This window comes from Chiloscyllium plagiosum, chromosome 5 (genome assembly GCF_004010195.1).
Source record: "Chiloscyllium plagiosum isolate BGI_BamShark_2017 chromosome 5, ASM401019v2, whole genome shotgun sequence".
Taxonomy (NCBI): Eukaryota; Metazoa; Chordata; class Chondrichthyes; order Orectolobiformes; family Hemiscylliidae; genus Chiloscyllium; species Chiloscyllium plagiosum.
This window is the reverse complement of record NC_057714.1, coordinates 43,493,241-43,517,211: the sequence shown is the minus strand read 5'-3', so window position 1 is coordinate 43,517,211 and position 23,971 is coordinate 43,493,241. Positions and strand designations below refer to the sequence as shown.

Genomic DNA, 23,971 nt, shown 5'->3' with positions numbered 1-23,971 from the left:
CCCTCTCCGGCCTATCACGCTCACCTTAACCTCCTTCCACCTATCGCAATTCCAACGCCCCTCCCCCAAGTCCCTCCTCCTTACCTTTTATCTTAGTCTGCTTGGCACACCCTCCTCATTCCTGAAGAAGGGCTTATGCCTGAAACGTCGATTCTCCTGCTCCTTTGATGCTGCCTGACCTGCTGAGCTTTTCCAGCAACACATTTTCCTACCCTACTACTCTGTCTGGCCACCCTCTGAGAACTGTGGACAAGCACATCTATCCTAACTTGAACTTAAATTTACCTACAAAAACTGGACAAATCCAATTTAGTCTCACTCATCAAAGTCGTGGAAGGTGTTGTTGATAAATTTCATCAAGAAACACTTGCTCACCAATAATCTCACTTCTCACCTGGCAAATGATTGGATTTACCTCGCAAAGAAAAGGAAGTGAAATGGTGTCCATTTGTTTTGCTTGCACGATCATAAGTTGTTAACAAAACACCTTGCTACAATTTGTTTCTGAAAAGCAGGAGCTTCCATGTTCCATTGATTCCAGTGAACCAACAGACAATCCTTCAGGCTTCCAAATATTTAACAATCATCTTAATGTCAGTTAATGGAAATTACTTTATTTAACCTTTTAATGATTTAAAAGTGTGATACATCTCTAGAAGTCTTTGATGCTCTTAGTTAAAAATCACACAACACCAGGTTATAGTCCAACAGGTTTAATTGGAAGCACTAGCTCTGAAAGACTTAAACAATCAAGTTATTTTTCAATGTATAATTTCAGTAACATCACACTGTAAACTTTTGCTATAAGTTCTGTGTCTTACAATTGTGTACTTCACAACCACCTGATGAAGGAGCGTCGCTCCGAAAGCTAGTGCTTCCAATTAAACCTTTTGGACTATAACTTGGTGTTGTGTGATTTTTAACTTTGTACACCCCAGTCCAACACTGGCATCTCCAAAATTTAGTTATCTTGTATGTGTACTATGTGTGATTAGTGAGTTACATTTTGGGAATTGTTAAAAATAAATTTGTTAATTTATATTTATCTACATTGACTCATATTTGCCAAGTATTTCCTGTCATTCTTAATCTGTATGTATTCTGCTCCATTTTCTCACATTTCCACCTATCATGTTATTCCAGTTATTTGGTTTGTCTTCAGCACCACCTTACTTTTAATTTTTTGTAATTATCTCTCTGCCTCAATTAATCGGATTATAGGTCATACCTTCTCTTATTATTCAGTTTTGACCCTTTGCTCACACCGTATGACACTTTGTCACCTGCAAAGACTTATTATTCAGCCTATTAATACCCCACTCACACCATTTGATCTCTCTGCCTATAAATTCTGTGCCTGTGTGCTTTTTTTCACTTCATCTGATGAAGCAGCAGCACTTATAAAGTTTGTGATTTCAAATAGTCCTGTTGAACTATAACCTTATCATGTGACTTCTGGTCTTGTCCACCCCAGTCCAATACCTGCACCTTCTCATCATTTCCTCCTTTAACATTTGTTATTACCAACAAATTTCAGTACTATTTCATACCACGTCATGCATATAGAGAATGAAATAGTCCAAGCACAAGTCTTTCAGCACCTGCTACTTGCTTCCCCAATATCATTCCTTTACTTTTACTCTTTTAAAAATGTTTTTCAGCTCAGCTCTATCAGTGCTGTCCCTTTATACCGTAGTCTTTAATCTTTCCAAAAGATTTTGTGTACTTTTTAAATTGCAGTTTTCAATGTCCTAGTAAATTATATCTATTATATTCAAGTAGTACATACGTTTGATAATGACCTCAACAATTTAAATAAATTAGTCATGCAAGACCTGCTCTTTACAAATCTGTGAACGTCCATGATTCACTTTTTATACATTCATTATCCATTGTTATGGCAATTAACAGTTTTCCAATGACGTGAGACTAAGTAGTTTACAAATAGCTGTCATCAGTGTCAATGCATCAACTGAAAACTATCTGTACATTTTTTTTGACATGTACACACATTGATGAAAAGAATTAACACAAATGCAAGTGGTAGAGCAACTGCTATTAAGGATTCTAAAGATATATTATTGAGACTAGCATTTCTGTAATGGAAAAAAAGAACCTTCCATCAAACAAAGCAAAAGCATGACACTTCAAATTTGAAATAAAAACAGGAAATACTGAAGCGAATCAGGTCTGACAGCAGCTGTGGAGAGAGAAATAGTTAACATTTCAAGTTCTTTCTTCACTCTCCAGGATCATTACAATGCAGAATTTTCTGACTTGAAAACCATTGGAGGTCGGGTTATTGAGTGTATTCAACACTGAGTTAGAACAAAGAACAATACAGCATAGGAGCAGGCCCTTCGGCCCTCCAAGCCTGTACCGATACATTTTGCCCTTCCATATTAAACTATCTTCACTAATAAGATCCATATCCCTCTATCCCCTTCCTATTCATGTATTCATATAAGTGCTTCATGGATACTGCTATTGTGTCTGCTTCCTCCACCACTCTGGCAACATGTTCCAGCCACTCACCATCCTTTGTGTGAAAAATGTGCCTCATACATCTCTTTTAAACTTCACCTCTCTCATCTTCAACCTGTGTTTCCTAGTAATTGACGACTCCACCCTTGATTGATCATTTTTTAATTTGCTGGAGAGATGAAAGTTGGGGTGAGAGTAGGTAAGAAAGGGCATTTGACACCACAACAGTTCAACTGTAATATTATTGAATGGCCTACTCCTGCTTCTAAGTCTGATGGTCACTTGTACAGGTTTTACCAGAATCATTTCTGAAGTTATTGACATATATCTGAAAGAAGAGGTCCTATCACTGATCACTGATACCTTCTTCCTGTCCAAAACAAAACCATTCAGCACAACGTTCTGTTTGTTGTCACTCGGCCATAAGACCATAAGACATAGGAGTGGAAGTAAGGCCATTCGGCCCATCGAGTCCACTCCGCCATTCAATCATGGCTGACGGGCATTTCAACTCCACTTACCCGCATTCTCCCCGTAGCCCTTAATTCCTTGTGATATCAAGAATTTATCAATTTCTGCCTTGAAGACATTTAGCGTCCCAGCCTCCACTGCACTCTATGGCAATGAAATCCACAGGCCCACCACTCTCTGGCTGAAGAAATGTCTCCGCATTTCTGTTCTGAATTTACCCTCTCTAATTCTAAGGCTGTGTCCACGGGTCCTAGTCTCCTCGCCTAACGGAAACAATTTCCTAGCGTCCACCCTCTCCAAGCCATGTATTATCTTGTAAGTTTCTATTAGATCTCCCCTTAATCTTCTAAACTCCAATGAATACAATCCCAGGATCCTCAGCCGTTCCTCATATGTTAGACCTACCATTCCAGGGATCATCCGTGTGAATCTCCGCTGGACACGCTCCAGTGCCAGTATGTCCTTCCTGAGGTGTGGGGACCAAAACTGGACACAGTACTCCAAATGGGGCCTAACCAGAGCTTTATAAAGTCTCAGTAGCACAACAGTGCTTTTATATTCCAACCCTCTTGAGATAATTGACAACATTGCATTCGCTTTTTTAATCACGGACTCAACCTGCATGTTTACCTTTAGAGAATCCTCAACTAGCACTCCCAGATCCCTCTGTACTTTGGCTTTATGAATTTTCTCACCGTTTAGAAAGTAATCCATGCTTCTATTCTTTTTTCCAAAGTGCAAGACCTCGCATTTGCTCACATTGAATTCCATTAGGGCCAATGTTGCACCCAGTCTATTATTGTTCCTTTTATTCCATGGGCTCTAACTTTGCTCATAATCCTGTTACATTTTGCTTTTTGAAAGTGCATGTGTACCATAGAATTGTCAGAGTGCAGAAGGAGACCATTCAGCCAATCATATCTGCACCAGCTCTCTGAATGAGTACCATGACATGGTGCCATTCTTCCATGCGTCCTTTATAACACTGATATTATATATATTTAAATAATCATCTAAAGCACGATCGAATCTGCTTCACCACCCTTGAAGGGCAGTGCAATACAGATTTGAGTCACTTGTGTGAAAATATTTTTTTCTCACATCATTTTTAGTCATTTTGTAAATCATTTCAATCTGCACCCTTTCATTATTAGTCTGTTTACAAGCAAAAACAGGTTCTCAATGTCTACTAGTGATTTTGAAAACTTTAATCAAATCTTTCCATTCTCCTGTCCAAGCTGAACAATCCTAGCTTCTCCAGTCGATCGACAAAATTGCATTCATTTCAATCATTCTTGTCCTAAAGTATGCGGCCCAGAACTCTTAATAATACTACAGTTGAGTTCTAATTGTTATATAGATTCCGAATAAGATCCTTGCTATTGTACTGTATCCCCCATTAAGAAAACCTGGGAAGCTACATGCTTTATTAACTGCTATCCACCTGTCCTGCCACCATTAATAACTGATGCATGTATACCCTCTAGTTTGTCTGCTCCTGCACACACTTTAGAGTAGTTTCATTTAGTTTATTCTGTGTTTTGATTTTTCTTAACTGACATTCATCACCTCACACTTCTCTGCATTCTATCCAGTTATCCTCCAACTTGTCAATGTTCTATACTGTCTACACCAACTGTATTATTCTCATAAAAACCTGATCCAAGTTAGTTGAACATGATTTGCAATTAACGATTCATTCACATCTGGGTAATTAATCCACAGTTGTCCAAATGACTTAATTTGGTCCCATATTATCATTGAAAAGCTTTTCCACCATCAATGTAAAGCCGACTGGTTTGTATTTGCTGGCTTCATCCTTATAGGTGTAGCATTTGAAATTCACCATTTTAGTCACTGCACCTTCTCCATGCCAACCATCTCTTTCTAAGGTTATTTGGAAGATTTTTGCCACTGACTGCATTTTCAATATTCAATTGCATCTGACCCATGTTAAGACCATAAGACATAGGAGCAGAAATTAGGCCAGTCGCACATCGCGACCTATCTGCCATTCAATCATAGCTGATGGGTTTTCAACTCCATTTTCCCACTTTGCCCCTGTAACCTTTGATCCCCTTGTGATGTTCCTTGTGATTTTTTAACTTCAAGTACGGTTATCCTAACCAATATTTACTCTTCACAGTTCTTAGTCCACCAAATGGCTCTACCTCTTCAGCCATAACTTTGGAAGCATCTTCTTCCATTGAAAGGATGGATGCAAAGCAATCATTTAATACTTCAGCAATATCATTTGGATTGTTGCATAGATTTCCTTTCAGGTTCCCAAATTGACCTCAAGCCTTATACCACCCTGTCACAATTTACATGGCTATGGAAAACTTTAATTCAGTTTTACGTTAGCTGCCATTCTCTTTATGTTTTAAAAAAACACTTGTGGGATGCTTCAGGTTTCATGAATTCTGGCATCCTTTTCAGCTTGACTGCAATACTAGTACAATGTCACAATGTAATGACACAAATATTTTGCTATTTAAACATTGACAAGCATTGGTTTTAAAAAGAATGCTTCACTAATACTCAAGATTAAAGTAATTGGCTCAGAAAGCTATTTAGGTCACACTAATGGATATATAGATTTAAGATGACCCTTTGCTTAATGGATCAGCCTTGACAAGCTTGAGGTCGATAAGGTGTTCCACATTAGCAATATTAATGATGAGACTAAGATTAATTAGTATGGCAGGAAGACTACCTCATTTTCACTTGTCAAAGACAGAGAATTGTAGAAAATCAAATAGTGCTTATTTAAAACATATTATTTTTTGCTTAGAACTATATCTAGTTAAGTAAGAACAGATAAATAAGCATGCCTTCTTACATCAAATCCAAATTAATGCCTGTGCTCAAATATGCCTTTTCGAAATGAAGATTTATCAGTTGTAACCAACTAATTTGAGGATCATGCATGCCACCTCTTGCAACTGTTTAAGAAAATTTTATTTTTACTTGCCTCCCCTCCTTTCCTGCTCAGGCTGTTTTGTTTATTCTGTTTTTTCCCCTTTTTATTATGTCCTCTTTGTCTTGTAACTTGTCCCTATCTGACTGTAGCTCATCCTTTATTCTCTCTGCTTTGTCTCACTGTTAGACCGTAAGACGTTGAGCAAAAGTAGGCTATTCAGCTCAACAAGTTCTCTCTTCAACTTAGTGATGAGCACCAATTCTATTCTCCCACTTGTTCTGCATAATCTTTTATTACCTTACTCATTAAAAACCTGTCTATCTTAGCTTGGAATATATTTAACGACACAGCATCGACAGTAAAAAAAATCCACGGATTTTGTTCCCTCTGAGAGAAGAAATGTTTCCTTATCTCGAACTTAAATGGATGACTCCTTATTCTGGGATTATACTCTCTGGTCCTGGATTCACATGGGGAGTTGATGGTTCTGCACCTATTCTACCAAGGTCCCTAAGAATCCCGTATGTTTCATGAGGGTTGCTCTCATTCTTCTAAATTCCAATGAGTACAGGTACAACCTACTCCAGGTCTCCTCCTAAAACAGTTCCTCCATACCTAGGATCAACCTAATGAATCTCCTTTGGACTGTCTCTGTTACTAGTATATCTTGCCTTAGATAAGGAGGTGAAAACTGTTCACATATTCTAGCTTGACTAGTGCCTGCTACAGTTTTAGCAGAACTTCCCTATTTTTATAATTTTCGAATATTTTTCTGAAATAAAAGCCATTTGCCTTCCATACTACTTGCCGAATTTACATGCTATCTTTTTGTGATTAATGCATGAAGACTCAAATCCCTCTGTGTTGTAACTTTCTACAGTATTTTTCCATTTAAATAATAATCAGCTCCTCTCCTTGCCAACATGCATTACCTCCCATTTTACCTCATTCTATTCCATCCGCAAGTTTTTGTCCACTCAGTTAACCTGTCTGTATCCTCCCGCAGAGCCTTTGTGTCATCCTGACCACTCACTTTCTCACCTATTTTTGTATCAGCCACAAGCTTGGCTACAGTGCATTCTTAAAGTACATTCACTTTCCTTATCCAAGTCATTAATTAATATTGTAAATAATTGCAGCCCCAGACTAATCCCTGCTGCACTTCACTAGTTACAGGCTGTCATCCTGAAAATGCCCCCATTATCCCAATTCCCTAACTTGTATTAGTTATCCGTTCCTCAATCCATGTTGATATATTATCTCCAATACCAAAAAAAAGTATTTATTAAGTAGCCTACTTATAAACCCAAATAACCACCATTTCCCTTTTATCTATCCTGCTTGTTACCTCCTCAAGGAATTCTAATAAATTTGTTAGACATGATTTCCCCTTTGAGAGGCCATGCTGACTCCACTTGATCAAATTATGTATTTATAAATGCTCTGCGAGTGCACCCTTTATAATAGACTATAATGTTTTCCCAATAACTGATGTTAAACTAACTGGTCCGTGGTTAGCTATTCTTTTGTCTTCTTCCATTTTTAATTAACATGGTACTTTGGCAGTTTTCCAGTCCTCTGGGACTTTTCTAGAATCTAAATATTCTTCGAAGATTACTAACATTGCTCTTTAGCTGCTTCCTTTAAGATCCTAGAAGGCATCCTATCAAGACAAGGGGCCTGGTCAGTCTTTAGCCCCATTAGGTTCCCTAGCACATTATTTCTAGTGATAGTTATTATATTTATTTCCTATCCTCACTTTCCTCCCTGGTTATTCGGCATTTTTGGAATGCTTTTAGCATTTTCTACTGTGAAGACTGATGCAAAGAAATTATTTAATTCCACTGCTATTTCCTCCTTCCCCATTATGATTTTGCCAGCCACATGCTTCGAGTGGTATACGTTCATTGTTGCCTCTCACTTCATTTTTATAACTTTAAAGAAACTCTTGCTGTCTGTCTTGATATTACTTGCAAGTTACCCCTCAAAGTTTATTTTCTCCCTCCTGTTTTGGTCACCTTTTATCCTTTTTCAAAACTTTTCCAATCCTCTTCCTTACCACTAATCTTTGGCACATTTAATTTTTTTCTTTTGATTTGATGCACTCCTTAACTTCCCTAGTTAATCATGGTTCATTTATCCCCTTCTTAGAATTCTTGTTTCTCACTTGGAAATATCTTTGCTGTGAACCATGAGCTATTTTCTTAAATGTCTGCCATTAGTTCTCAACCATCTTTGCTGCTAAACCCCTTTCCCAGTCCACCCCACCCAGGTCTGGTTCATGCCTTTTTTAATTACCCTGATTTGAGCTCAACCTAAGTTCCTCCCTCAAGCTAACTACCAGATTCTATCATTTTATTGGTTGCTGCTTCCTCGGAGTTTTTCTACTCTGACATAATTTATTAAACCTGCCTCCTTACACATCACCAGATCCAAAATAACCTGAACCTTGGTTGATTGAGGCGGGGGGGGGGGGGGGGCGGGGTTTAACTACTACCACCAGTGCTCTCCGCTTTATATTTCGTAACTGTGCCCATATGGTCTCTGTATCCTCTGATTCAAGTTCATTTTGTTGCTATAATTCTTACTCTGTACTAATGATGCTACCCCACCACCCTTTCTTTCCTGCCTGTCCTTTTGAGTATTCACATTCTCCACAATATTTAGTCCCCAGTTTTGATCTCCTTGCAACCATGTCTCCATTATGGCTACAAGATCACATCCATTACCCTGTATTTCTACCATTATTTTTGCTCAGAACAGTGTGCCACATTCAAGACCATTCATTTTGCCTTTTCTCCCTTTTCCTCGTTTGACCCCATTTATTGCTTTTTTAAAAAATGTTTGTACACCCTGTTCCGTAATTTCCCATTGTAAGTAAAGTTATCCAAATAGCTGTCCTATAATGCTGCCATATCTCCCCTCCTCCCACCTAATGAATTTAAGGACCTCTCAAAAGCCCTAGTTATTTGATGTGCGAGGGCACTGGTCCCTGCATGATTCAAGTCAAGCCTGCCCTATCTTCCAGCTCCCTTCTAAGCCAGTACTGGTGTCTCGTGCTGAAACCCGTTCCTCCAGTACAAATGTTTGAGCCATATATTTAACTCCTTGACACTATTTACTAGATAGTGGCCAGTTTGCCTGCAGCTCAATTGGTAATTATTACTTTAAATGTTCTACTTTTCAATTTAGTTCCTAACTGTTCAAAATTTTTCAGCAAAACCTCTTTTCTAGTCCTGCCAATGTTGTCAGTACCAATGTGGATAGCGAAACTGGATCCCTCCTTTTCTACTCTCAAGTTCTCCTCCAGGCCTGAGAGATGTCCTTAACTTTGGCAACTTAGGACTTTGTGTCTCACATATGCAGAGAAGAGTATCTACCCCCTTAATTATACTATTCCCCTAATGCTACTAAATTCATGTTTTCTCTCCCCACCTGAATTGCTTCCTGCACCAAGGTGCTGTGGTCACTTTGCTCATCCTTCCCGCAGTCCCACTGTCATCTACACACCTTGCATGAACTTCATAATTATTGGTCAATTATAGGGACTGATGCTTCTCAATTGCAAGCCCCAGGATCCTCGATGCCTCTCCTGCAACCATACCCTTCTATCCCTGATCACAGACCAATTTTGAATTATCTGGTTTGACTCCCTCTGGAGCAAAACTGTTGTAGCCTCTCTGCAACCCTGTAGAATTCTCCGTCATGAAAATTGGAAGGAGTTAACGAAGAATTAAGCTCTGACTGTCATGCATCCACTTCCTCTTGTGAAAGGCCAAGTCTGAAATCTCTTTGTTTTGAATGAGAATTGAAGCATTTTTGTACGTTTTGTAAGCTAATTTTAAAGTTTGTTGTTGCACAAGTTATGCAAGGTAAGTCAGAGGTTAAAAAATCCATCCATGTAGCAAAATGAATAAAAGAAGGAACTGTTTCATGAGATCCTTGTCACACTGGATGCTTTGCTTTTTACTTGCATGCAACAAAGATCCATGTGATCCAGTCCCTTTTGCTCATATACAAGTTCCTATTCCCACAACTGCTACACAGGATCCTACTCTATGTTTGTATTTGATTCTGATTGTCTCTTTCGAAACCATTACTCCTAGCCAATACATGCTGACATTTGGAATTCATGCAAATAAAGCAAATTGCTGCCGACAATGGATAGCAGCTGCTTTTATACAATTGCCAGCAATAATTCAATCGGAGTGGGGAAAGCAGAACTGACTGGCTGAGGATTGGGAAGACAATGTTTTAAGAGACTCTGACTCTTTTTGTCACTCCTGTTGTTGTATCTTCCTTTTGAGGTGTATATATCATATTTTTTGCCTGCTTAATTATTTTCTTGGTTACATTCTATACTATCTATAAATCTTCCAGTAGACTAACTTTCATAGCTCTTCTATAAACCTTTTCCTTTGTTTTATTTAGTGTTCTTATTAATCACTCTTATTGGGCATGGTTGCTTCACATCAAAAGTAATTCTTTTGACATCCATGGATGTGTGCTTCTATTTGTCTTTAAATTTCCAAAATAATATTCATGCTATACCAAACGGAAAGAATTGGTTTAAGAAAAGACAATTATGATTTAACTTTTAGCTTCAAAGAGCAGTTAAGTACCAATAATATAAAGTAACTGGGTTGAGAACAAGTAGAAGCTACAATTTATGGAGAGAAAAGAATACTTGCCTAATAGTCTTCCTTCTCTTCTGTCTGATAGCCTATTCTCTGAGACAATTTCAGAATTTTTTTCTTGAGATTAACTTTTCCAATTAATGCCTCATCTAAAAGGAGCAGAGCTATTTCAAATTCTCTTGGATAAAGTGCGATATGGATAATTCAGATTTTTAGAGATATTCTTGTCGGAATTTTACTTATTTCAGCCCTCCGCTATAGGTCAGATTTGGAGATGCCGGTGTTGGATTGGGGTGTACAAAGTTAAAAATCACACAACACTAGGTCTAACAGGTTTATTTGGAAGCACTAGCTTTCGGAGCACTACTCCTTCGTCAGGTGGTTGTGGAGTATCGGATCGTAAGACATAGAGTTTATACCAACAGTTCTATAGATCTGTGTCTGCCAATACATCACTCATTAAGTTTTTAAGTCAATGAATAGTGCCACTGTGTGGCGATAAGTCACTTGGTAGGAGGAGAAATAAAACTGTTTTGTTCTGTTTTAATATTGTGCATTCATTTGGTATCTAGAAATAACTGCCAGTACTATACTCTTGCCACCTTATCTGGATCCGAAGAGGAGGTAATGTTGTTAAATTCTAGCTTGGGGAGTATCCTGTAATTAGTCAAGTCCTGAGGGGTTGCTCAAAAACACATGGTCTCCATTTTCCTTTCAATAAATCAGTGTCAATCCAAAGTTTATGCCCTATCATCTCCCTGCCTTCTATTCCCAGCATATCTGGCCTTCTGCGTGTTGTTTATAAATAACACCTGATGCTGTTTGTACATTCTCACCGTGTCTGCGTGGGTTTCCTCCAGGTGCTCCGGTTTCCTCCCACAATCCAAAGATGAGCAGGTTAGGTGAATTGGCCATGCTAAAATTGCCCATTGCATTGGGTGCATTAGTCAGAGGGAAATGGGTCTGGGTGGGTTACTCTTCAGAGGATAGGTGTGGACTTGTTGGGCCGAAGGGCCTGTTTCCACATTGTAGGGAATCTAGTCTAATCAAATCCTCCACTACAAGTAAAGGGGAGATTGGGGAATAAAAGAAAGATCTGTTATCATTAAAATCCACAGATTACAACCGGAACTTACCCTGACAGTCTTTGAGGGTCAATGGTGTGGGATCATTATGGGGAGATTGCATTTATATGGGACCACTGACATCACTGTAGGCAAAATTTTTAGTGCCTGCCTATGTCATGAGCCTGAGAAATCTGGTATGTTTTATATGTGCAGAGGAATCCAAGTCCTCTGTAGCCCAGGCTTATTGTGACCAATCAAAATTTTTGTTATAATATTGTCACTATTCTTGTTGGTTCCATCACTCCTTTGACTGGAATCTCTACATAAATGAAGCCCGATTTACCTGGAAGCTAGTCCATTTAATCATTTTCAGTGTACAACCTCTAGTAATACACCATTTTGTCTGGTCTCAGTGAGAACTTGATGGATCTCTGACTTTGTCTCTGCCCTATTAGCCTCATTAGCTTTGTAAGAGGATGGGCTCCAATTTTTACTTGGCCGACTGGGACATTGCTGAAGATCTGGCATAGTTGAGCACATACATTTTTCTGCTGACAAACTCTGGTGGAGCTGTTAACTCTGGTTGAAATCTAAAGCATTTTCCTGAGTAATATTCAGTATTCTGGACCTCTAGAATCAGATTAATAACTTCTGTCCTGAATTGTTGTTTGATTTGGTGCCTACTAGTGCTTTGAACAGAAAATACTGGGAGTAATGGTGAGGGATAAAGTGGAATGGTTTCCTATTATATTTTCTACCTGCCACAAAACAATTCAAAAGTTGATGATCAGTCTTTAGGACATTTAGGTCATGGAGCTTTATGTCAGCTAATGTCTACAGCTGAGGAGCTAGCCTCTAAATGCCCACTGAAATAATTGCATTCTCTGTAACTTGCTGAGGATTTTGTGTAAACCATGACCTCCACAACAAGATGCTTAACCTTAATCTAATTACAGTCCAACGCTGAATTACACTAAATGCTTTTGTAAGACTAAGCACTGTAACACAAGGAGTGTTCAATGCTAGTATTGTAGTATAATAAATATAATGCATTAAGGCTGAAGAATCTTAGAAGGACCCATGTGTGCTGTGAATTAGTTTTGTAATTACATATTGGCTAGATTTTTTGGCTAGATTTTGTAAACAGTGTATCATGTTTTTAAATGTTTCTAAATTAAATATTTAAAGATTGCTCCCTAACTGGATTTCACCTATTCTTTAAATTAAGTAAATAACTATGCTATGAGACAAAATTTGCTTGTTATCTTGCTATGTGGCTGTTGCACAAAGTCTTGCTGTACTGCTTTGGGTGCTTTGTTCCATGTTGTTGAGAGTTGAATTCTCATAATATGGGACACAAGTACATTGCACATTAAACACCATATGTTTAGCAGTATCCTCTCACTTCATTTGCACAGTACTAAAGCCCATTATGAAGCTGGAGCAGATTTGCTGCAGCACTTTTCCATTAAGGTACTCTCTTTTCATTTATTACTAAATCTCATTTCTTTGGTGTCCATGAGACAATTGAGTAAACAGATGTTGTTTTGTTAAACTGACACACATGCCAGTAATTGAGTGCCAACAGTACTTCTTGACTAGCTCCCTCAGCTCAAAATCTATGCCCTCTAGTTCTGGACTCCCCGTCCCCAGTGCATAGGTTTAGGGTGAGAGAGGAAGGATATAAAAGAGACCTAAGAGGCAACTTTTTCACGCAGAGGGTGGTACGTGTATGGAATGAGCTGCCAAAGGAAGAGGTGGAGGCTGGTACAATTGCAACATTTAAGAGGCATTTGGATGGGTATATGAATAGGAAGAGTTTGGAGGGATATGGGCTGGGTGCTGGCAGGTGGGACTAGATTGGATTGGGATATCTGGTCGGCATGGACAGGTTGGACCAAAGGGTCTGTTTCCATGTTGTACATCTCTATGACTCTATGATTCTCTGTTCTCATTGTGTTCTAACACTGGGAGCATTACAAATATAGTTAAATTAGTTAATCATATTGAATGAGGTTTGCTCTGTGGGTTGCAGGCTTATGGCGCAACGGAGGATCAGTGACCCTTGCAGTGTAATGCTAGAAGTGTTTCTTTTTAGCCGTTATGCGTACAATAATGAAAGTAAAATAGAGCTTTAGTTATGAAGAGGGATGGAATTGGACTAGTGTGTTTTCCTTGGAGTTGGGGAGACTGAGGGAGACATGATTGAGATGTATAGCATTATGAGCACCATAGGATAGACAGGAAGAAACATTTCCTCGTAGCAGAGGGATCAATGACCAGGGGCATAGATTTGAGGTGAGAACAGGAGATTGATGGGATGTGAGGACGTTTTGCTTCCACACAGAGATTGATGGGAATCTAGCAGTCACTGTTTGCAAAGGTAGTAGATGCAGAAACTCTCCTAACATTTAAGAAGTATTTAGATGTATAGTTGAAACTTTATTGCTGGAACAGCACAGCAGGTCAGGCAGCATCCATGTATACTTGCAATGCCAAGGTGTACAAGGTTATGGGGAAAATGCTGGAAAGTGGTATTAAAATAGCTAGCTGGTTGTTTTTGACTGATGCAGACTCGATGGGCTGAACAACCTTTTTCTATTACTTCTTAATTTAGCAATTTTTATTTAAATGAAGCAATGTATGTTTGTTATTAAGTTTTGTTGAATCATGTTTACTGAAAGATGCTGATAAAACATTAATGTTTTAATTTTAACAGATCATTGAGAAGAAAATTATTCCCTTTGTTGATAAATGGGAAGAAGCAAGGGCATTCCCAGCCCATACAATCTTCAAAATTCTTGGACAGGCTGGCTTCCTGGGTGTTAACAAACCAATAGGTAATCGGATGTATGATTCTATAATAATTTTTATAATTTCAACATACGTACTTTAGTAACAGCTTAGGATTTCTTTAGAAATGACAAAAAAGAAATAAATAATGTACAATTTCAAACAGACATCATGTATTATATAGGAGAAAGTGAGGACTGCAGATGCTGGAGATCAGAGTTGAGAGTGTGATGCTGAAAAAGCACAGCAGGCCAGGCAGCATCTAAGGAACAGTGGAATCGATGTTTTGGGCATAAGCCTTTCATCGGGAATGAGGCGTGTGAGCCGCTGAGCTGCCAGATAAATGGGAGGGGGATGGGGCTGAGGGAAGGTAGCTGACAATGCAATAGATAGATGAAGGTGGGGGAGAATATGGTAGGCCAGAGAGGAAGGTGGAGCGGATAGATGGGAAAGACGATGGACAGGTCAAGACGGTGGTGCCGAGTTAGAGGCTTGGGTCTGGGATAAGGTGAGGGGAGGGGAAATGAGGAAACTGCTAAAATTCACATTGATCCCATGTGGTTGCAGGGTCCCAAGGTAGAAGATGAGGTGTTCTTCCTCCAGGCATCAGGTGATTATGGTTTGGCGATGGAGGACGCCCAGGACCTGCATGTCCTTGGTGGAGTGGGAGGGGGAGTTGAAGTGTTCAGCCATGGGGCAATGGGGTTCTCTGAAGCTATCCGCAAGTTGGCGTCCTGTCTCCCCAATGTAGAGGAGAGCACATTGGGTGCAATGGATATAGTAGATGACATTTGTGGAGGTACAGGTAAATTTCTGTCTAATGTGGAACGGGGGGGGGGGGGGGGGGTGGGGGGGTGAGGGGGAGTTGGATGTGGAACAATTCTTGTAAAACTATGGGCATTGGACAAATTAATGCACTCCCTTAAATTGAGTTTGTTGGCAGGAGAGCATTTAATCAGGCAGGAAGATTAGATTAGATTAGATTAGATTAGATTCCCTACAGTGTGGAAACAGGCCCTTCGGCCCAACCAGTCCACACTGACCCTCCATGGAGTAAACCACCCAGGCCCATTTCCCTCTGACTAATGCACCTAACATTATGGGCAATTTACAATGGCCAATTCACCTGACCTACACATCTTTGGACTGTGGGAGGAAACCGGAGCACCCGGAGGAAACCCACGCAGACACACGGAGAATGTGCAAACTCCACACAGACAGTTGCCCGAGGCTGGAATTGAAACTGGGACCCTGGTGCTGTGAGGCAGCAGTGCTAACCACTGAGCTACCGTGCCGCCTTACAATGTGGAAACAGGCCCTTCGGCCCAACCAGTCCACACCAACCCTCCAAAGAGTAACCCACCCAGACCCATTTCCCTCTAACTAATGCACCTAACACAATGGGCAATTTAGCATGGCCAAGCCACCTGACCTGCACATCTTTGGACTGTGGGAGGAAACCGGAGCAGCCAGCGGAAACCCTCTCAGACACAGGGAGAATGTGCAGATTCCACAGACAGTCACCCGAGGCTGGAGCCGAACCTGGGACCCGGGTGCTGTGAGGCAGCAGTGCTAACCACTGAGCCACCAAGCCACCATGACTGGAAGAACCCTGCTACCCTCCTTTTACCCTGAATTTAATCCATGGTGGGTAGACCTATGGACTGTCCTCCTCACCTCTGCTTATTGAGGTCCTTAAGTGGGCATGAATTACACATTTAAGAGCCTCATCCCATTGCCGTGGTAAGCATGGGGTGGGGGGGAGGGTGGTGGGGTGGATGCTGGACCAATGACATGTCGGCGTCAGTTGTATATGCGCATGATCAAGTGGGCCCGACATCAGGATAGGTGAGACTCACTGAAAGTCACCCTTCTGCTCTTGCTGCCAGCTGCACTCAGTGACCAACCTGCAACCTCTTCTCCATTCACTCACCTGTAGCCTGGGATCCATTTCTAATGTTGAATCTCAAGTGGGTGTTCTACTGGAAGTAGCTCCTGCTTACACTCAGAGGTCTCAGAAAATCCTTGATTGATGGGAAAGTCACTCAGTGCTCAGGTAAATGTTTGAGTGGCACTCAGTGTCGCAGGTTTTTCCTGAAAGAGTTGGCTTGAGGATCCCATTTACTCTCCAGCTGGCAGACAAGACTCCTGTTGACTTCACTTAGTACTATCTGTTATCTTTCTTTTTTTTTCTGAATTTTTTGTTGTTGGGGTTTTATAGTACTCTTAAAAAATTAAGCAATTAAATCTAACTACAAACATGAATTTGGGTTATGAAAGTTATTTTTACTGTCTATCCCAATTTGCACCATACATCCTATGAGCTTTTTTGAAGCATCAGCATAAAAAGTTGCGATTGTCCTACCAGACCATAGGGTTGTTCTCTCATTAGAGAGAGACAGCTACTGGTGGTTTAACCTGAGGGTCACCATGCCTCACATGAGGGGGGAGATTGAGAAGCAGGGTCCTTAATGGATATTTAATGTGTGTTGTTGGCATCACTCTGGGTCACAAACCAGCCACTAAACAACTGCACTGAGCTTTAGTGGTGCAATCACAAAATAAAGAGTTCCAGAATATTGACACATCATGAAACGTCTACAATGTGTAACTAGGATGGTGTATATATTAAAGGATAGTTAATGGAAAGTTGATGTAATCACAACATTACAGTCCTTATTTTTGTTGCAAGTAAAGATTGCACGAAAGAGAAGTGTCAAAGTAACCTTGATGAGTTGTTATAAAATTATAACATTAGAAAATGTTCCAAGGCACTACACAGGAGTACTCCGAAGTATAATTTTATGCTGAACTCCATCAGATCTCAGGAGAGATTAAAAAATGATCAGACGAAGGCTTTTAAAGTGCATCTATAAGGGGGGAAAGACAAAGAGGGATGGGAGAGGTAAAGCGAGGGAGAGATTAGTGCTGCAATGCAATCAGTTGTAGGTCTTATACTTCAGCTACTTTGTGCCTTTGATAGGAGTAGATTTTGAAACTGCCAGTGCATCAGCCATGTGAATTGCTATATCCTCTGAGCTTCTTGAGCGTCATAACTTCAGCCAAGTAGTGTACTTTTCATCATACTTCTGATTTAAACCATTAAAAGGTAAAGTGGCTTTGAAGCATCAGGAGGTACATATTGGACAGTTGAGAACAGCAGCTTACTTTATACAGTAAGATACGCCTTCTAAGATGTTTCAACTGCTTTATAACCAATAAATTGTTTTTCAAGTACAATTACTATTGCTTTTCCTAATACAAAGTCCAATATCAGGAATTAAATGGATTACCAGGTGAATTGCTTTGGGTCTGGACCATTTTATTCCAGGAAATATTGGCCATGACTTAATCTTTGTGCTGCCGTTGTTAGCTGTCTTACTAATATACTCATCCATTTAAGGGTTTAGTCCATTTTAACTCAGTCATGTAAAATGGTGGGTAAGCTGTCTGTGGTCAACAGAATAAGGTGAAGGAGAGCAATTTGTTGTATATCATCACCTCATTAGTTGGGGAGAAGTGGAGGCAGATAGTTGGGTGTAGGTTATTTGTCCCATTAGCTGCCTAGAGAGACTGCTTTAAGGAGACAAAATGATAATTATACTGTAGTTATCTTTATTTTCTCAAAAAGAATTGCTTTATCATAAATATAGTCATTTGGAGGCATGTTATAGCTTTTAGCGATTTCTGGCTTAAAGATGTTAGCCCAACATTTCTTGTGATAGTATTTTCACACAGGCTAATGAGGGAGGACAATAATATTGGTTAAAGACAGGAAAGATTTAAAAGGAACCTAAAAGGGGCAGTCTTTTCACATAGAGGGTGGTGTGTGTATGGAATGAACTGCCAGAGGAAGTGGTGGAGGCTGGTACAATTACAACATTAAAAGGCATCCTGATGGGTATATGAATGGGTCTAAAGGGATATGGGTCAAACGCTGGCAAATGGGACTAGATTAATCTGGTCAGCATTGATTAATTGGACCAAAGGGTCTGTTTCTGTGCTGTCCATCTCTATGATTCTGAATCTTTAGATCTTGAGAATTGGTGTGTCAGCATTGGCAGGATGACTGGGTATTATAGAAGTCCTAGGACAGAGAAGATGCAGCACAGTTCACATACTGTCAATCAGGAGGGAAGTATTGTTAAAGTTCCTTGATTAGACCCCAGCCCTGATCGTGAAATAATGACATAGAGCAGTAGAAGAAATGCTTAAAGTTAGGACAGATAAAACCAAATGTCTAACTTTCATCACCATATAGTAAGGTGTTTGAAACATGGCAAAGGTGGTCAATTGTGTGCTCCCAAATTGAGTAGTTTGAGTCGAGAAACATCTGTCGAGGGAATAAAATTGCCCAGCTAATGTGGTTTTTATTCTGGAGGGTAGTTGTGGAATGCAGTTGAGCCCACACTTCCTGAACACAAATTGGAACCAGCCAAGACTCTCTAAAGTAGGTTGTTAAAAATCACCTCAATTCTCTGTTAGGCTCTTTTCCTGAGATTTCACACATGAGATGCAATTCGCACACACTAACTTCAACAAACAGTTAAAATCTATGAAAGCCAGGACAAGCTGGGTGACCCCCTTTGACATACTTCACAGGCGTGCAAAGTGGAGTCAAAGAAGCACCGAACAAAGAAAACACATACCTTTATACAGGTATACAGGTCAGTTGGTAAACCTTACAGATATTCTGGCCACTCCCTTCCCCCCCCCCCCCCCCCCCCCCCAAATAACCAAATGTTATCCCAGGTACAGTGGTAGGATGAGGTCATCCTCAGACATAATGTAAACATAAATGCCCTATCCTGGGGAATCATTATGCAAACAATTTCCGGACTCCGTGATTCCCATGACGATATAGATGGTGATATGTCCTAGCTTCGGGGCATGGCTATTAAAGCATTTCTGAATGGAAGGGACTGAATGAGAGTTTAATTTGATAATAGCAGGAGAGTAGTAGTAAATGACTGGCCAAATGAAGTGGGAGTCATCCACATTCCTGCATGAATATCATCCCCACCCACTTCCAGAATGTTCAGCTTCTGGAGAAAGACAGTACAGTTTAACCCTTTAACATTACATTAATGTCCAGAGAGATGATGTAATGTTAAAAGATTGAATGATATCTACAACTTTATCCCAATTTTTTTGTTCAACATTTTGTCCCTGAGCCTTTGTCCCTCACCAAGGCAACTTAGGATCATCCAAACCTGTGACCTTCTCCACCGAGAAGGCCAAGGACAGCAGATACACGGAAACACTACCACCTGCAAGTTCCCTTCAACTCCATACATATTCCTGACTTGTAACTATGTTGCTGCCCTTCACTGTCTCTGATGCAAAATCCTAGGGCTTCCTTCCTAAATGGGCTAGCCCTAATCCTAATCCATCTGGTATAGGTACACCAGATGGACTGCAGCAGTCCAAGAAGGCACCTCACCATCACCTTCTCAAAGGAAATTAGGAATGAATAATAAATGCTAGCTAGCTTACGATGGCCATATCCCATGAAAGAATGAACATAATAATTCTCCATGTACTCCCCTGCCTACATATGCAAACTCATGTGAACCCATGATTTCCATCTACTCTCAATTACCTCTTATATTCCCATGTCAGCCAATGATCCTGTCCATGGCCTCTTGTAGTTTTATGCCAACTCATGCCAATCCATGACTCTCCAAACACCCTTTACCCTTGCATCCTCCTGTCAGTTCGCCCAATATCTACTAGACACAGTCCTCAGGTCCCATGCTGAAATGAAATAAAATAATTTGCTAAATATAATTATACAGTTCTCTATAAAAATTCTCCCATTAATTGAACATCCATTGAATAAATTTAAGCCACCTTTATAAAAAAAAACAATCTTTATATTCATAACTAGCTTTCCTTTTATCAATGTCTTTTAGCTATCAGTCATACTGAACCTACAACTTTACATTGTGATAATGATGGCTTGAGGAAAACAAGCATGAATAATGCTCTACTGATAGCACTGAAGAGTATTTGAAACTGCTGGAGAGATTTTTTAAACTCCCACAGACACATCCAGCAGTTTTGTTTACGATTTTTGAAGAGCTGCCCATATAAACAACTTCACAACTTAGTGTTCTATGGACCTTGCCCATCTTTTTAGAGAAAATGCAACTTTTCTAAAGATTGGTAAAAAGAGGCACAAAGTAAAAGCTTTTCATCTTGTACTCACCAGGACAAGGGCGCAATAAACCAGAATCTGAAAAGGAGCATCCATATCTATAGCATTCGCAATAAACTCTGATCAATCAGAATGTTGCCATAGGAATATTCAGAAATTGGGAGTTTCTATGATCCTTTGAAAAAGGTGCATTGCAAGTGCAAATTCCTTTTGAGTACGTAAAAAAGGATCCTGTGAGTTTATATAGCTTAAGAAATCTAAAGATTCTCCTCAGAATCTCTAAAGGTTCGTAACTCCCACACTACTGCATAAGGCACTTGATGCAAAAATAATGTCAGAGAAAGTAGAAGCAATATTGGGAATTTGGTTAATAGATTCTACTCTGCCATTTATTATAATCATGGCTGATACTCTACTCCAAACCATAGTCCCAGTTTCTCCATATCTATTGATGCCTTTAGTTACTAGAAGTCTATCTATTCCTTTTTTACTATAAATTCAGTAACTTGGCCTCCAGCGTTCTGTGTAAGAGAATTCCACAACTTCACCACCCCAGAATGAAAACAAATTATCCTCGTCTCTGTCCTAAAGAGTCTACTGTGTATTTACTATGTCCCATTCTTAATAGACTCCCCAGGTGAGGAGAGCAACATTCCTGCATTTGGTCTGCCCAGCCCTATCAGAGTCCCTTCTCTTGTTCTAAATTCCAGCAAATACAGGGTGAGATGTCCCAATCCCCTCTCATATGACAAACCTGTCATCCCAGGAATTAGCAAGCTGGATCTTCACTGAACTCCCTCAGTGGCAAGTATATCTTAGGTAGGGAGACAAAAGTGCACTCAATACTCAATTTGTGGTGTCTCCAAGGTCCTGCACAGCTGCACTTGGACATCCTTGCAACTGTACTGAAATTCCCTTGTATAAGGACACCTAGGTCCCTTTTGTGCATAGACGTTCCCAATGTACCATTGTTCAATGAGTATTCTGCCATTTTATTTTCCCATTGCAAAGGCTACCTTCACACCTAATCATGCTATATTGCATCTGGTATGCATTTACCCACTCAATTAGTTTGTCTAAGTCACCATGAAACCTCTTCTTCCCCACTTTGAATTCCCTCTTCCAAATTGCAGATGTGCATTGTGAGTAGCTGGGGCCTAAGCATTGGTCTGTGGTATCCCACCACCTTCCACTCCAAAAATGATCCATTTAATGTCTGTTTCCTATCTGCTGAGCAATTCCTAATCTGTATATCACCCTCAATAGGAGAAAGTGAGGACTGCAGATGCTGGAGATCAGAGCTGAAAATGTGTTGCTGGAAAAGCGCAGCAGGTCAGGCAGCATCCAAGGAGCAGGAGAATCGGTGTTTCAGGCATGAGCCCTTCTTCAGGAATGGCCTTAAGAAGGGCTCATGCCCGAAATGCCGATTCTCCTGTTCCTTGGATGCTACCTGACCTGCTGCGCTTTTCCAGCAACACATTTTCAGCTATCACCCTCAATATCATTGTGCTTTAATCTTGTACACAAACTCTTATGTGAGACTCGATTAAAAAATTTCTAAACATAAGCCATATCCATTGGCTTCCTCAAGTCTATCCCACTGGTTAAGTCTTCAAAATACTCCAGTTGTTTGGACAAAGGTTATTTCATTTCAGAAATCCACATTTACTTTGTTTAATCCTATTGAATTTTAGGCCTTGGAGATTTATCAGCTTCATTCCTGTTAACCTCTCCAGAAGTTTTTTTTACTAATAGTAATTTCTTTCGGTTCTTGCCTCTCAATAGCCCTTTGCTTCCTTCACATTTCTGGGAGGCGAGCAACATCATCTACGGTGTACATGGATCGAAAGCAGTTGTTTAATTGCTTGACCATGTCCTTGTTCTCTATTATCAAGTCTCCCATTTCAGACTCGAAGATATTTGCCTTCACTGAATATTTCTTTTTACACACTTGTGTGTTTGAACTCATCACCGTGTTTAGGCAATAGTGAGGACTGCAGATGCTGGAGATCAGAGGTCTAGATCAGAGTGGTGCTGGAAAAGCACAGCAGGTCAGGCAGCATCCGAGGAGCAGGAGAATCGACGTTTCGGGCAAAAGCCCTTCAGCAGAAAATGCCTTCCTGATGAAGGGCTTTTGCCCGAAACATCAATTTTTCTGCTCCTCGGATGCTGCCTACCTGCTGTGCTTCCTTAGCACTGAGTTTGCCTGTCCCTTATGAATTTAGTTGCCAATACAAAATTGTCGCATTCCATCCCCATCTGCCTCCCCAATGCAGTGATAATAGAATTTGTCAGGAATTGGGATTGCCAGGTGCTTTTGAATCTGATTTTATCCAATTTTATTACAAGAGATCTAAGTCCAGGTAAATCCGAAGCTTAGTCAAAAAGGTAGGTTTTAAGGAGCATCCTAAAAGGGGAAAGCAAGGTAGGGAAGCAGAGGCAAGCGAGAGAACATATGGAAATACACTGGGCTTGCGCAACTAAAGGCACAGATATCAATAGTAAATGAGTTAAAATTAAGACTGGATTAAATTCCATATTTAACAGAGCACAGAGGGGCATAGAGGATTTCGAGATTAAAGAGAGAAGATGCAGAGGCTATGGAGGGATTTAAAGACAAGTGTGAGAATATTAAAATTGATTCCTTGCTTGAGTGGGAACCAATATAGGCCAGCAATAGCATCATAGAGATGTACAGCATGGAAACAGACCCTTCGGTCCAATCTGTCCACGCCGACCAGATATCCCAACCCAATCTAGTCCCACCTGCCAGCACCCGGCCCATATCCCTCCAATCCCTTCCTATTCATATACCCATCCAAATGCCTCTTAAATGTTGCAATTGTACCAGCCTCCACCACTTCCTCTGGCAGCTCATTCCATACATGTACCACCCTCTGTGTGAAAAAGTTGCCCCTTAGGTCTCTTTTATATCTTTCCCCTCTCACCTTAAACCTATGCCATCTAGTTCTGGACTCCCAGGGACAGGACGTTGTCTGTTTATCCTATCCATGCCCCTCATAATTTTGTAAACCTCTATAAGGTCACCCCTCAGCCTCCGACGCTCCAGGGAAAACAGCCCCAGCCTGTTCAGCCACTCCCTATAGCTCAAATCCTCCAACCCTGGCAACATCCTTGTAAATCTTTTCTGAACCTTTTCAAGTTTCACAACATCTTTCCGATAGAAAGGAGACCAGAATTGCACACAATATTCCAACAGTGGCCAAACTGATGGAATATATTCATTTAGTATCTCTCCCATTTTCTGTGGCTTCACACAAAGGCCGCCTTGCTGATCTTTGAGGGACCCTATTCTCTCCCTAGTTACTCTTTTGTCCTTAATATATTTGTAAAAACCCTTTGGATTTTCCTTAATTCTATTTGCCAAAGCTATCTCATGTCCCCTTTTTGCCCTCCTGATTTCCCTCTTAAGTAT

At 40.3% G+C, this 23,971-nt stretch overlaps 1 protein-coding gene across 1 annotated transcript in view; it reads left to right on the top strand.

Annotated features, from left to right (window-relative positions):
- Positions 1-23,971, top strand: part of zgc:85777 (uncharacterized protein LOC405871 homolog) — a 77,375-nt gene that overhangs the window by 11,398 nt on the left and 42,006 nt on the right. Inside the window, exon 2 of the mRNA XM_043689939.1 lies at positions 14,302-14,422. Within this exon, the coding sequence (XP_043545874.1) occupies positions 14,302-14,422 (121 nt within the window). The remainder of the gene's footprint in view (positions 1-14,301; positions 14,423-23,971) is intronic.